This window comes from Tympanuchus pallidicinctus, unplaced genomic scaffold (assembly GCF_026119805.1).
Source record: "Tympanuchus pallidicinctus isolate F22 unplaced genomic scaffold, pur_lepc_1.0 scaffold8, whole genome shotgun sequence".
NCBI lineage: Eukaryota > Metazoa > Chordata > Aves > Galliformes > Phasianidae > Tympanuchus > Tympanuchus pallidicinctus.
The window spans coordinates 41,106,956-41,120,454 of NW_026294802.1; the positions used below are offsets into that span (position 1 = coordinate 41,106,956).

General features: G+C 37.9%; 1 protein-coding gene across 7 annotated transcripts in view; it reads left to right on the forward strand.

The window, feature by feature from the left end:
* The window catches only part of PTPRZ1 (protein tyrosine phosphatase receptor type Z1), a 131,879-nt gene that overhangs the window by 85,863 nt on the left and 32,517 nt on the right, over positions 1 to 13,499 (forward strand). For 4 of the 7 annotated variants that reach the window (XM_052668908.1, XM_052668910.1, XM_052668912.1 and 1 more), the window contains exons 10-12: positions 272 to 398; positions 6,796 to 6,839; positions 9,619 to 13,180. In XM_052668908.1, coding sequence (XP_052524868.1) covers positions 272 to 398; positions 6,796 to 6,839; positions 9,619 to 13,180 — 3,733 coding nt within the window. The remainder of the gene's footprint in view (positions 1 to 271; positions 399 to 6,795; positions 6,840 to 9,618; positions 13,181 to 13,499) is intronic. The other 3 variants (XM_052668914.1, XM_052668915.1, XM_052668913.1) reach the window with 1 other exon arrangement.

Sequence of the window (13,499 nt, forward strand, 5' to 3'; positions counted from 1 at the left end):
CAGTGGTAATGTTACCTAAAATGATTATCTAAACTAGTATTCATCGTTAAACAGGTGTGCACTTTGGTATTCTGCATTTAAAAGTTCACCATTTTTTAAAGTTGCCTGAGAAGTATTTTTTGACAGTAAAATGTGAAGAGTGCATGTTAGAGTCATAGGACAGAAGGACCTTCATGATTCATATGAACAATGTGCTATGAAAAAATGTTAACTTTTCCAAATATTTGATACATATTTGCAAGTAAATGATTAAACGTGTTTTTTCTTTTAGGGAGCTATTCTAAATAATCTGCTGCCCAATACAAGTTATGTTCTTCAGATAGTTGCTGTTTGCTCTAATGGTCTGCACGGAAAATACAGTGACCAAGTCATTGTTGATATGCCTTTAGAGGACCAAGGTAAGTGTTCTTCAGAGCCGAGCGGTCACTTTTAACCACAAAATTTTATTTAGAGAAGTAGTTTATTTGCAAACCAGTAAAATGTGTGACTGTCCAAATATGCTAAAATGAAATTTCAAAATCTCTGCAGTTAACCTTCAGCTTGTTCTTTGCTACTGATATTTTATCATTATATAATTCTCCATTCCTTGTAAACATGACCTACAAAAGTTTGCATGTTAATGTTTTTAACTAAAAATATTTTGAAGAGCGCCTACCTCATTTCAAATCTCACAAGTGTATCCTTTAGGAATATAACATAGGGAAATAAAGCCATGTTTGGTATTATTTCCCTATGGTTCAAGCATCCTCCTGACTCCCCAAATTAATCACCTACATTACCAAAGTGTTAAGGAAACAAGAGATGCAAACCCGATGTATGACTTACAGACCTGTATCAATTTGTTTTCAAATTGGATTACTTATGTTTACTTGGAGTTTGATTTCAAAGCACTTACGGTGATGGAATTCCCTTGCTTCTTAATGTTGCCTCGCAAGAAAATCAAAAGGCCTAATAACCAAATCTCACTGATTGCACAGCCAGATTCACCTCTTCTGCCTGCTGGTAAATACAAAATAATGTGACACTGTAGCATGGAGCTTGACATTGTCCTTAATAATTCCTTACGCTCTGTGGAAGTTTTAGCATAAAACTCTGTTCTTATCAAAGTTAGTGAAAGCTGTGTATTGAATTAGGAGCCCTGTAGTTAACCATAGGAACAAATCGCAACCTTTCTGATCGTGCAGCAAAACACTTTTTTTTTTTTAATCTGGAGGCTCAGATTGTGGTTGTTTATTTGTGGATTGTGAATGTCCAATTTTACATGTGGTTAAATCAGTTTAGCTACAGCAAGGTCCTTAGCAGTACTGTGGTATACTTGGGAAACAGGTTAGTTTCTCATTTCAAGGGAACCACATTCCTTTGTAGCAAGAAGGAAGATGGTTCTTGATGATCTCTCCTGCATCAGTTGAGAATTAGTAGTACTAAAAGGCATAAAATAGCATATTATCTGAAGGAGGGGGAGGCAGATTCACATATAGTACATATGATCTTTCAGTAAACATTTTCTGTGCCTCTCAAACACATATTTTTGCAGTCTTATGCTAATACGAGAATTTCCGTATTTAATTTTTCCAAGTCCACACCAAAGTTCTGACATTTCACTTTTCTGTTTGTCTTTCATCTCCCTCTTAGTCCCTATATCACTCCATTTCCTTTCCAAAATTTGCTTACTTTGTGTTTGAAAATTTTTTGAGATGAAATTTCATTCACACATCTCCACATCCATGGAGTGAAAAATAAACAGCTCAGTGTTGCTATTATTAAACAAGAGCAAAGCCAACAAATGCAGTTAGCCCAGTGCTGCTGTCACAGCTTCTGAAGCTCAGAAAATAGCAAAAATAAAATAATTTATTTAAAAAAACAAAAACAAAAACCAAGAACATTAAACTACTACTGCTGCATCCCTACTGTCAGATCTGGTTGCATACCACCATGCTATGTGCCATGACTTCCATCGGAAGGAAAGATGGACGCAGGGGCAGGCAGGGGATGGAACACAGCCCAGCCCAGCACTGCACACCTGGCCTGCAGGCAGAGCTGCCAGGACCAAACCCAGGGAGAGGCTGCTGTGTGTCTGGTGGCCTGCACTGAGCACTGTCACTGTGCTGTGCTTCTGCTGAGGGCAGCAGTGGGTTTGCATTCATGTCAGGAGAAGAAGAAGAAAAGACAAAATACGATGCAAGAATAACAAGGAGAAATAATAATATACAGATGTACCTGTGTGCAGTGTCAGCACGTTAACGTAACTGTGGAAATGGTATTTTTGTGCTTTCTTCCAATTAAGCATTTAAGTACATCTCCTTAATGTAGAAATGAAGCAAATTAACTTCTGTAAGTATATTCTGATCCCAAGTTCTCTTTTTTTCAAAAAACAAGGCATTGTGAAAAGGAGAGTTAAGCATATTGCATATCAAAATATGTAAACTATATCAAAAGTATGTAAACTATGAACACCTTTTTTTTCAAATTTCAGACAGCTCTGAAAATCTGTAGTGGTTTTGGGTCTGCTTGAGGTGTTTCCTTTAGTTTCTCAAGAGCTTCAAAGTGGAGAGAGGTTATTTCAGGTCAAATGAATTCTTTCAAGGATATTTCAATTTTTAACCAAAAAAAAAGGAGAGGTTTAACATTAAAAATGAATTATCTCTGTGTTTCAGAAAAGCTGTTTCTTTGTGATGCTTCCTATCTGACACTGACAGAAAGTTGTTAAAGTGCTTTGTGTTTAGTTTGACACTTTTGTAGTGGTATATCTGAAAATATTGGATGAAGAAAGTTCAGGAAAGACTCCTTCCATATAATTAGTGTGATTGGTGGAAGTGTACATTGCTCTACAAATACATTTTATAAGAACTGTCTTAGCTCTGGATATAATTTATTTGTCTTTTTTTTTAAGGCAAAAAACTTCCATTCCTTTCTAATATTGTTTCTTTATGTACTTATTTTTACTAATTATTTACATCTGAATTAACCACTGCAAATTTTGCAAATATTTTCATATTAAATATTGCAATATGAAACAACAGAGATATGAAAATATAAATATCTAATGAGAAAGATTTGTTCAGAGCTACTTGATGATTACATCTATAACATCAAATTGGTTTTGTGATCTGCTTTATAGATCTTGAGGCAAAAGGGGATTTCTTGGAGCTCCTGCTTGTGAATTTATGAAAGAAAAGTTATCTTCACCATGAAGACGTGAAATAAAATTGACTCACATAAAACATAAACTAAAAGTTTCGTATTCAAGACTTACTCTGAGTAAGCCACTTTAATTAAGATGAAATTCACTGCAGTCACCTCCAGATTAATTAATCTTCATGTTAGAAATTAAAATGGGACATGAGAGCCCTTTTTCTGGGAAGAATTCAGCCCTCGGGGAGTGGTCACTCTTAAAGAGGGAATTTTCTGTGGTCACTCTTAAAGAGGGAATTTACTGTACCCTGTAAAACCAAAATCTGCTGTTCAGAAAACTCAGGACCATTGTCTTAGCCTTTTTTATTTGACATGATGGAAGGGGAAGGCACTTCTCATGCTTTGTCCCCAACCTGCGTGGTCCTCAACCAAGGTGTAAAACTCCAGGCCATAACTTCTGTCCCCCATGCTGATATCTGAAATCATTCTGGTTTGTGGAAGCCTCAGGATCTCACCACACAGGTGATCATATTTGAGACTTCTGCATTTGGATTTTTTTTACCTGAACTGTTCAGAGCAGCAGCATTTCAGCTTGTGGTGCAGTGTGCATGCACATGTGATTTTTTTCCAATTAGTTTCCAATTAGTGACAGTTGGTGATTGCTTTCCCTGACACAGCTACCCAACATCCACTGAAAATGGAGTGTATTGGTAGATAGTGTGTTAGTTGACTTTGATGAAAGCCCAGCTTTCATTTACCAGTTTTTCATTTGGTATTTGAACTGGATTTTCATTATCTGAATGTGCTTTGACTCTCTAGATAATGTCTTTAGAGTTCTGAAAGTTCTGCAGTAGTTTGTTGTGTCATTAATATCAGTGGTACTTACATGCTTTTACTGACACAGGGCATGAAAATAAGAATATATCTCTCTTTTCACCTTCCTGTGTAGAGACACTGGTTGGTTTTTATAAAAAATCATATTGGGATATGGCTCTCAAATGCAGATCATAATGTCAGTGATGATTTGTGAGGGTCTAACTATGCTATTTTGTTGTAACTGGTCTTTGTGAGTAATTTTTGTTCTAAAAAAGCACTAAGCATGTCACAGATGTTTCACTTAGGGGATGCTTTTTTCTAATTTTATTTTTAATTAATTTTTATTATTTAATTTTACAATATAAACGTAGACATCTGAAAACTGGTTCAAACAAAAGAAAAAGGCTTGACTTTTTTTTCTTCCAGTGACATTTATTGCATAAAATAGTACAGAACTGAAAAGGATTTGTGAGGGTACCTGTTATTTTTACAGCTGCAGATCAGATTGCTTTAAAAGATTTTTTAAAGATTTGCGTTGAATTTAAGTGTAGGGAATTTCCCTTTTTTGTCTTTCTTTTGTCCTTTCTTCATTGGTCATTAAAATGCACTATTATGTGAAAAGACAACTTCAAAACTTTCTAACTAATGGTTTAACTATTTAAAATGTAAGCTCTAGAATAAGCAAAATGTGGTTCCAGAAGAAATAAACAAGCTTGTTTATCAACCTACATCAATGGGTTGTTTTTTGGTGGGTGGTTCTTCTGATAAGTAAGTGGCTGTTAGCACTTTGTATAAAATGCTGTCAAATAAAAATCACAGCAACGGAGTTAACAGAACTTCTATAAGTGTGTGTCTCTAAGGCTTTTGACAAATATGTTTTTGTAACCAACCCAAATTAAACTGTCTTGGTAAAATGGCTGACTTTTTGTTTATTTATCTGTAACTGTATGTGTGTGTGTGTGTGTGTGTGTATATAAATACCTCTCCATTAGAGGCAAGAGTGAGAAACTTGAGTTTCTTGCTGCTGGAATGAGGAGGCATGTAGCTTATTGTATAATATAGCATAATCAACAAGTTTTATTTTTCTCGTGAAGTCTGATTAAAGATCAACTCAAGACAAGTGACTACAGAATGAATAGATAGCATTTTTCTGTATTATTTTTCTTTACAGAGAAGTTTTTTGAGTGCGTAATATACGGTGTGGGTCTAAATTAATGTCTTATGATGTTTGATTTCTGTCATTGAGAAGCCAGGGAATATCATTATCTCCTCCGCCACCCCTTCCTCCCCCCCTCCCCTCCTCTTCCCTCCCTGTCCCGGAGCCTCCTAGGCTTCCAGGAGTCAGAGGTAAGATCATTTTTCTCTATCTCATTAATAAAAGAATATTTCATTACCAATTACCAAGTGCTTGGTAATTTATACAACTTACTAAAAAAAAGAACAATTTCTGAAACTTTTTCTGCAGGTTCAGTCAAAATGTTTTTACAAATTAGAATCTATAGAAAAAAAACTGAGCATGTTAATGTGATAAATTTTACCTAATTGTATGTTGCATATAATACATGTCTCAAAGTTTTGGAAACATAGATGTGGACAGAATACAAATTAATAACCCGCCTGACTTCGCAGAAATGAAAAGTGTGGAAATGACCTCTTTATACTAATGTATGGAGACAGCTACATTTGGGAATCATTGACAAGATGCAGACATACAGTTCTATAGGATCTTATTGTTAGAATCACTTACCAGGATAAGAGACTGGCATTTTCACAGTGCAAACTAACTTCAGAATACATGCTGGCACTGGTAAATAGGCAGGGCTTGACAGCATTGCTTAGGGCAAAGCCTTAGGAAGATCCAGAAAGGGAATGTGCTTTTCTTTGGCTGAAGAGAGCAGTGAAATGAGTTAGCACTGTGAAAGGGTGTAAGAGATCATCACTTGAGGCCATGCCAGTTCCTACCAGAGATTTGAAGGTTTCTCACTACCTGCTTTGAAGCCTCTCTTGCTGACCGCTATCACAACCACAATACTCTGTTGGTCAAAAAGACAGTGAGAAAGAATATGATAGACTACCTCTAAGTTTCAGAGAGAAAGATGTTCACATGAGTTCTTGCTTCTGCTACAGTTGCTATTTATTTATTTAAAAAAAAATGAGGAAGACCTTAAAAGTTTTAGTAGAGTACTCAGTATCTTCTTATTATCCCCAGCTTTGTGGGACGTGATAGAACTAGGTTCTGGTCTGTTCACTGAAGCAAGTGGAGAGTGAGGTTGAAGAAGACCTTAAGCACTGGCAGCTAGAATGTGTGCGTCTCTTTGGCCTTCCCTGACAAAAATGGGTGCCAGCCTACTGCATGCTGACTGTGATGGCATGACTTGCACTAGCACCTAACTTCAAGCATGGGTGCACAAATGAGGAATTTTCTGTATGAAAATTATAGAACGTATCATTTTACAAGAGTATGTTCGAAAGTTTCAGAATGAAACTCCGTGATTCCCAGACTTACTTCTACTGTTTACTGTTTCCTCTGCATTAAACTTCTTGTATAAGACAATATTCTCATAAACTTAGATGTGGTTCTGTAGTGCAGATCCAACATGTGATGGAATATCAAATTAGCACCAGTCAAAACTGTTGCAGCAGAAAGTCTTCTGTCTAGATGAGTGCTGGTATCCTTAAAGCTAGCGCTCTCTCCAGTTAATTGGCCACTTCTCCAAACCCAGTCCTATAAAACACTTTAGAATGAGTCACAATAAATGTATTAATTAATCAACTGAGTCCTTGCAGAATTAATAATTCTGTGAATTTAAAATGTTTGGTGATACGGTTTGTATTTTTGTTTTATAGAGACTGACCTCATTCCTGAACTGAATGAAACTGAAGATTATGAGGTATAGCATTAATTTATTTTTGAAAGAGTATTTCAAAGTGATACACAGATTTCAACAAAATAAAATTGATATTCTGTAAGAATTTACAGGTCTATGAATGTGTTGTCAGCATTTATACATACATGCATATGTATGCACGTACAACCTTCATTTTCAGCTCTATTTCTCCTTACCTAACTCTAGAGATACCTCCCTACCTACACAGTTATCTGGAGCTGGAGATACATGGAGAATTGAGGGAAATTACAGTATATGCAGAAATATTTTTGAAAATAGCACATCAAATTACACTGACGTCTGAGTGAATTCAATAACAAAACTATGAATTTAAGAGAATCAAAGTGATCGTGTAGTATTAAGCTTTTTAGAATTATTTAAAGAGAAATCTGTCTTGGTCTTACATATAGCAGGTAAATCTTATTGTGTGATAAACTAAAGTATGGGAGGAAGGCAATTGTCCTTTAAAATAAGATCTGTGCGTGTCTGCTGTTGATTGAGGTTAACAGCTACCATTTCAAATCATGGAATTCCAAAATTTTGGATGCTCAGTTACCCTTGCATTTCAATTCAAGTTAGAGATTAAAACTTACAATATAACCCTATTTCACACCATTTGGGATGTTTTTTATGATATCTTCTGCAGAATTTAAATTTTATTTCTGTATTTGTTAACTTGATTTCTCACATCCCAGCAAGAAGAGAGATGAAAATATCACAGTGAAACATAACTCAGCTCAATACAGATTTTACAACATGGACATTTCCTTCAGTAAGATCTACACTGACATCAAGTAATGCCTCAGAAAAAAATTACTGTTTCAGTCTCTGACCACAGTATTTTCACTGTGTGGCATGTCCTTGTTAGTTCAATAGAGAAATAGCTTGTTCTTAACTTTCTGTTTACTCTCCCTTCTGTTTGTGAAAGCTGACTAGCCAATAATATAGTTATTTTTCTATTTTGATGTAAATTACATATTCAGGTTATTATATTGCCTCTGTAAGACAGTAGCTGAGTGCTAGTGCATGTCAACTTAGTGAATAACCAAGATAATTTAAAAGTGCAGGCACTGCCCTTCAGAAGACAGGTTTTCACAAACAAGGGGCTGTTCAGTCCTACCTTGGTTTGAGGAAAGAGAGTCTAGGTGCATTTGTCCCTACATTTTAGGTATGTACCCCCTGAAATGAAATCCATATATGAAAGTCATGTCTGAGGTCCCCTATATGGTGAGTGCAGTAGATGTTCCTGAAAGAAAGGGACTTCTGTGTGAAGCACAGCTGTAGTCTGGTGATTAAGGCCTTCACTCTGGTAGGATTGGATAAAAGTTAAAGATTATTATTAAATGTGTATCCTAGTTAATAATTTGTTCAGTCACACTTTTTTTGGGGCACCTTCTTTCCAAGACGGTTGACTTTGCATTCATCTCTCTACAGTGCCTTACGTACGTGCAGAGGTCATCAATTCAGCTTAAACTGCAGTAGAAACTAGTATTACCACTACTACTAGCACATCATCAAGCTGTGTCTTCAAAAGAATAACAGTTTAAACAGTATTTGGAGAGGACCATTTTGCATGATCTGTTAGTGATATGCCTTTAAATTAAAAGAGGGAACATTTAATATAGTTAAAAGAATAAATAAGGTGATGAGGCATGGGAACAGGTTGACCGGAGAAGCTGTGGATGCCCCATCCCTGGAGGCATTCATGGGCAGGTTGAATGGGGCTCTGGGCAGACTGATCTGGTGAGTGGCAACCCTGCCCACAGACAAGGGCTTGGGACTAGATAATCTTCAAGCTCCTTTCCAACTCAAGCCATTCTGATTCAGTTTCCATTTTGAGAGAGGCTTTGTCCTGCTGGTATCTATTAGGCATATGTGTGCCTATAAAATCAAGTCTCATCAGCAGCTGAGGTACTAGTTTGCAGTCATGCCCCTTGTGCAGAGCTATGCTGCAGCTGGCAGAGTTGGGCATGGCACAAAGCTGGTGGCATCTATGTACTTGGTCAAAATACCACCTCTCATGAGCAATTTCCATGATTCCACACTATTTTTCTGGATTTGGCTCAAGGAAATTTGGGGATAGGGACATTATGTTTAGACATACACGTATTTATTTTATTTATCAATTTATCTATCTATTTATCTATTCATTAGATCTGACCTTAAAAGTCAAAACCCTAATTTAGACTTTTTACAAGTTATCATTTGTGTTCAGCAAAGGAAGGTCAGTAACAGGTACTTGGTGGTATCACTCACAACACTTTTGATGCTGTTGTACGATGATCTTTTACACCCTGAAATCGTATCATCTAGGAAAAAATGTTGATTCATCAAATTTAAACACAGGCCATATTCTGTTACTATATTCTGTTACTAGCAGTTTAATCAATATCAGAATACTAGTGCAACTCTCTAAAATATTCTGGTCATAAAGTTATTTTTCTTTGACGTGTAGTGCAAATTGCATTTTATTAGAAAGATGTAGACCTTTATGAATAATAAATACTGCGAGTGGTTTTTCCCTCTCATACATTTAAGAAGCTACTGAGCACAGATTTTTTGTTTGTTTGTTTGTCTTGCAAATAGGCAGTATTTGCAAGTGAAGAGGATACTTGTTCTCGTAACTAAAAATTTTGTCAACAGAATTCTCAAAGGTGTCCGTTGTTTTGTCCCTTTTGTTTTTATGAAGCCAGATAAATATGTTATTGCAGTTTTGGATTTCATTTGTGTGTGGTGTCTACAAACACTGTTAATTGTCTTCGGCTGTGATATTTTTTCAAAGGATGAAGCTGATGAAAAAGAAACAGAAATGGATGAAGAAACTGCAGTGATTCCTAGCACTGACAGTGCAATAAAACAAATAAAGAGGAAAGATTTCCGAGTGACTACATCAAGCTACAGTCAAGTTAACACGGGGACAAAATCTAATGAAGCTAAAATAAATAGATACTTAACAAGAGAAGAATTGCCTGGTAAGGATGATGCTTTCAAAGCAGTTTATTATTCTACTTCTCCATCTGTCAGTGAAATTTCTGAAGAAGATACTTTTTTGGAATCCCAAACAACTACTGAAACTCCTCCTCAATTCATTGACTCCACCAAAGGCATAGAAGAAGAATACATATACCTTTCTTCAGGCACTGAACCAACCAGGATAACCACTACAGGCCATAGTGGTGAAGATTTCTCATTGTCTCCTTTTAAACCTGATCAGGAATCTGATGACTTTTGGAGTTCAGTTCTCACCACTTCTTCAGCACATCCAGTTACAGAGGAGACCTCCCAAGAAGAAATCCTTCCTTCAGGAAGCCCAGATATAAGCATGCATGATGTCCTTTACCAAGGCTCTGTTAAATATGTTTCAGAAGGTGCATCACTCCCAAGCTCTGATGAGCCTCTGAAGCATATGTCTTCCACTGATGGGAATGTGTGGTTTCGTAACACTACAGAGCTGACAACTCAGTCTGTTGGTACATCGGATAGCAGTCATTTGTCTCAAACCAGTTACTCTGAGGCTTACGTAGAGGGATCAAAGCCAGCTACAGTGCCCTATTCCGGCAGCCCAGTGGTTTCACAGGACACGTCAGATGCGGATTTAGAATTGCCACATTATTCTACCTTTGCTTTCTCCTCTGCTGAATTATCACCTCACTCTCTCTCTTCAAGCTCTGGAGAATATGGTTCTGCTTCTGCTGCCAGTGAGGTACTCTCTCAGACAACTCAACCAATCTATAATGGTGAGATACCTCTTCAACCTTCCTACAGTAGTGAAGTGTTTCCTCTAGTCACCCCTTTATTGTTTGACTCTCAGATGCTCGACACTACCCCTGCTACATCAGATAGTGATGTGACCTTGCATGCTACACCTGTATTTCCCAGTGTTGATGTGTCATTTGAACCCACCCTGTCTTCCTATGATGATGTACCTTTGCTTACATTTTCCTCTGCTTCCTCCAGTAGTAAAATGTTTCACCGTCTGTACACAGTTTCTCAAATGTTTCCACAAAGTGCTACTCCAGCTGTTGCAAGTGATAAGGTGTCCCTGCATGCTTCTTTGACGTTGGCAGAGGGTGATACATTAATACAGCCAAGCCTTGCTCAATATGCTGATGTGGTGTCACATCAGACCACTCGCGCTGCTTCAGAGACACTGATATTTGGTCATAATAGAACTCACATATTTTCTGAAGTCGAACCATCCAGCAGTGATTTAAATGTGCATGTACTATCTACAATGTCTGAACATCCTTATGCTTTGTCTAGTAATGCGGGCTCCCTCCAAAGCTTTACTGTTTCTTATGACTCTGCAGAATTTGTGCATGGTTCTGTTGACGTATTTCATCAGGATCCTTTATTTAGCAGCTATAACAATGTACTGGTGCATAAACCTTCCTCTGTAACATCACAAGCTGATACTTGGCTGCAGCCTACACGCTCTCTATCTAGTGATATGGATTGGTCTGAAGCATACTCTGGTAGTGAGTCCCTTTTGCCTGACACAGACACTTTGACCGTAAATAATGCTTCTTCCTCTGATTCTGTAGATGAAATTACATATGAATCATCTGGTTTTAGTGATGTTAATAAGGTGCTTCAAAAAGGTGGTGTTGTATATGGAGATGAGAAAGAACTGCAAATTTCTTCTTCTTTAAGAGAAATGGCTTCCAGTGCTGAAAGTAAAGTGATACCTGAACTTTCTACATCTGTTTCTAATAATGATGTAATTAAGCAGACCACGTCTCTGCAAGAAAGCCTACTTCCTGTTTCTAGCACAAAGGGAATCCTTCCAGTCTCTCTTGCTTTTCCCACTACTAAGGTATTTGATTATGATATTAGTAAACTTACAGAAAATCGCCTTTCCGTTCAGCCTTTGCATGTTGCATCTCCAGCCTCTGATGACACTTTGCTTAGACCTATGCTTAGTGCAATCTCAGAACAAGCTGTCTCTGCCCCTGCTTATAGTAAAACGTTATCCTCGACTCAGCCATACTTTTATGAGGCCTCAGCTGCATTAAATAATGACGCATTACTGCAGTCCTCCTTCCAGTCTTCTGGCGATGGCACTCTGCTTAACACAGCTGCAGTTGTGCCGAGTGATCCAATATTGGCTGAAAGCTCCAGGGTTTATAAAGATAGTTCTGCATTTGACCAAATATTGCATCAAATGGCACCAGGTTCTGCTACAAATGAAACTATGCTGCCTTCTGCATCTCTACATTCCATTGCTGATATGTTGTCAAACGCTTTTAGTAAGCCCACAGCGTCACTTCAAGGTTTACCTGTTTCTTATGCAAGTGAGGAGTATGCTTCATCCAGCTTGTTTAACAGTGAAGATGTTCAGCAGGCTATGCCTTCATTGTACAGTAGCGATGTTTCGTTCCAGCTGACCAGTTTAGAAAATGCAAATACCTTTCCCCCCCAAGCAGCAGATGCAGTAACAACTCCCTTCCTAACAGCTGATGCATTACCTCATGTAGCTACTCCTCCAGACAGCCATACCTCTGCAAGTGTTTTTGAACGAAGTGAGACTGCCAGTGTCTCTTCAAGTTCTCCACTTGGTTTTGATCCTGTGCAAATGCCAGCAGTGGTTTCTGATTCTGATGTGTCCATTCGTCACACCTTTCCTTTACCAAGTGCACATATTTCTGTCACAGCTGCTCCTCCCAAAAGTAAGAGCCCTGTAACTTTGAGTAGGTTACTGGTTCCTTCTAGAGAATCCTCTGGGTTGTCTCCTAGTGTCATAACCAGTACCGATTTGTGGCCTTCTGTAGTTGAGGATGACTACGATGAGTATGACGATGGCTTCCCCATAAGTAACTGTATCTCATGCTCTTCCCATAGAGAAGATGAGGATATGGTAGTAGAGGAGCAAAATGCAGAGGTAAACAATAACAACCTAATTATAAGCTCACATTCTGGGAAACTTGAAGAAGAAGAGAGAATTTCGACTGCTGCATCAGACAGGCAGATAAACTATGCCACGGACAGACATAATTATACATCTGTACCATCTCTGACAGCAAGTGTGATACCTGAGAAGCACAGCGACCCGACATTTTTGGAGAACCATATTCAAACTGCTAGTATCCCATTGCAAAACACATCAGAGTCTAAGTCTTGGGCTGTTTTTACAAGTGATGAAGAAAGTGGTTCTGGCCAAGGTACCTCAGATAGCCTTAATGATAATGAAACATCAACAGATTTCAGTTTTCCTGACCTTAATGAGAGAGACACTGAAGGGGCAGTTGAAGCAGGTAACTCAGAATTAACTCCTGGATCATCACAGTCATCAGCCTCATCTGTATCTAGCGATCACTCATCAGTATTCAACACCTCTGAGGCAGGTTAGTTATGGATGAGTCTAATGCATACCATGGAGAGCTGTGAGGGGTTCTTTTGTGCTGTAGACAATGAAGTTTATATGTATATAACAAAAGGAGAAGAGGGCCAGTGGTGGTGATTAAGGAGGCCTTGGGGAGCAGGGGTACATACTGAGCAGGTTGCCTTGTGAGTGCCACTTTGTCTACTTCAAACTGCACCTGAAAATCTTCAGTAGGAAGATTTGTGCTCTGCTTTTGGATGGATGTGTACCATCAGCTGAAGTTGCGTGGTACGCAGTCTAAGACCAGAATTTGTTTCAATGTTAATGGTTTGATTTGAGTT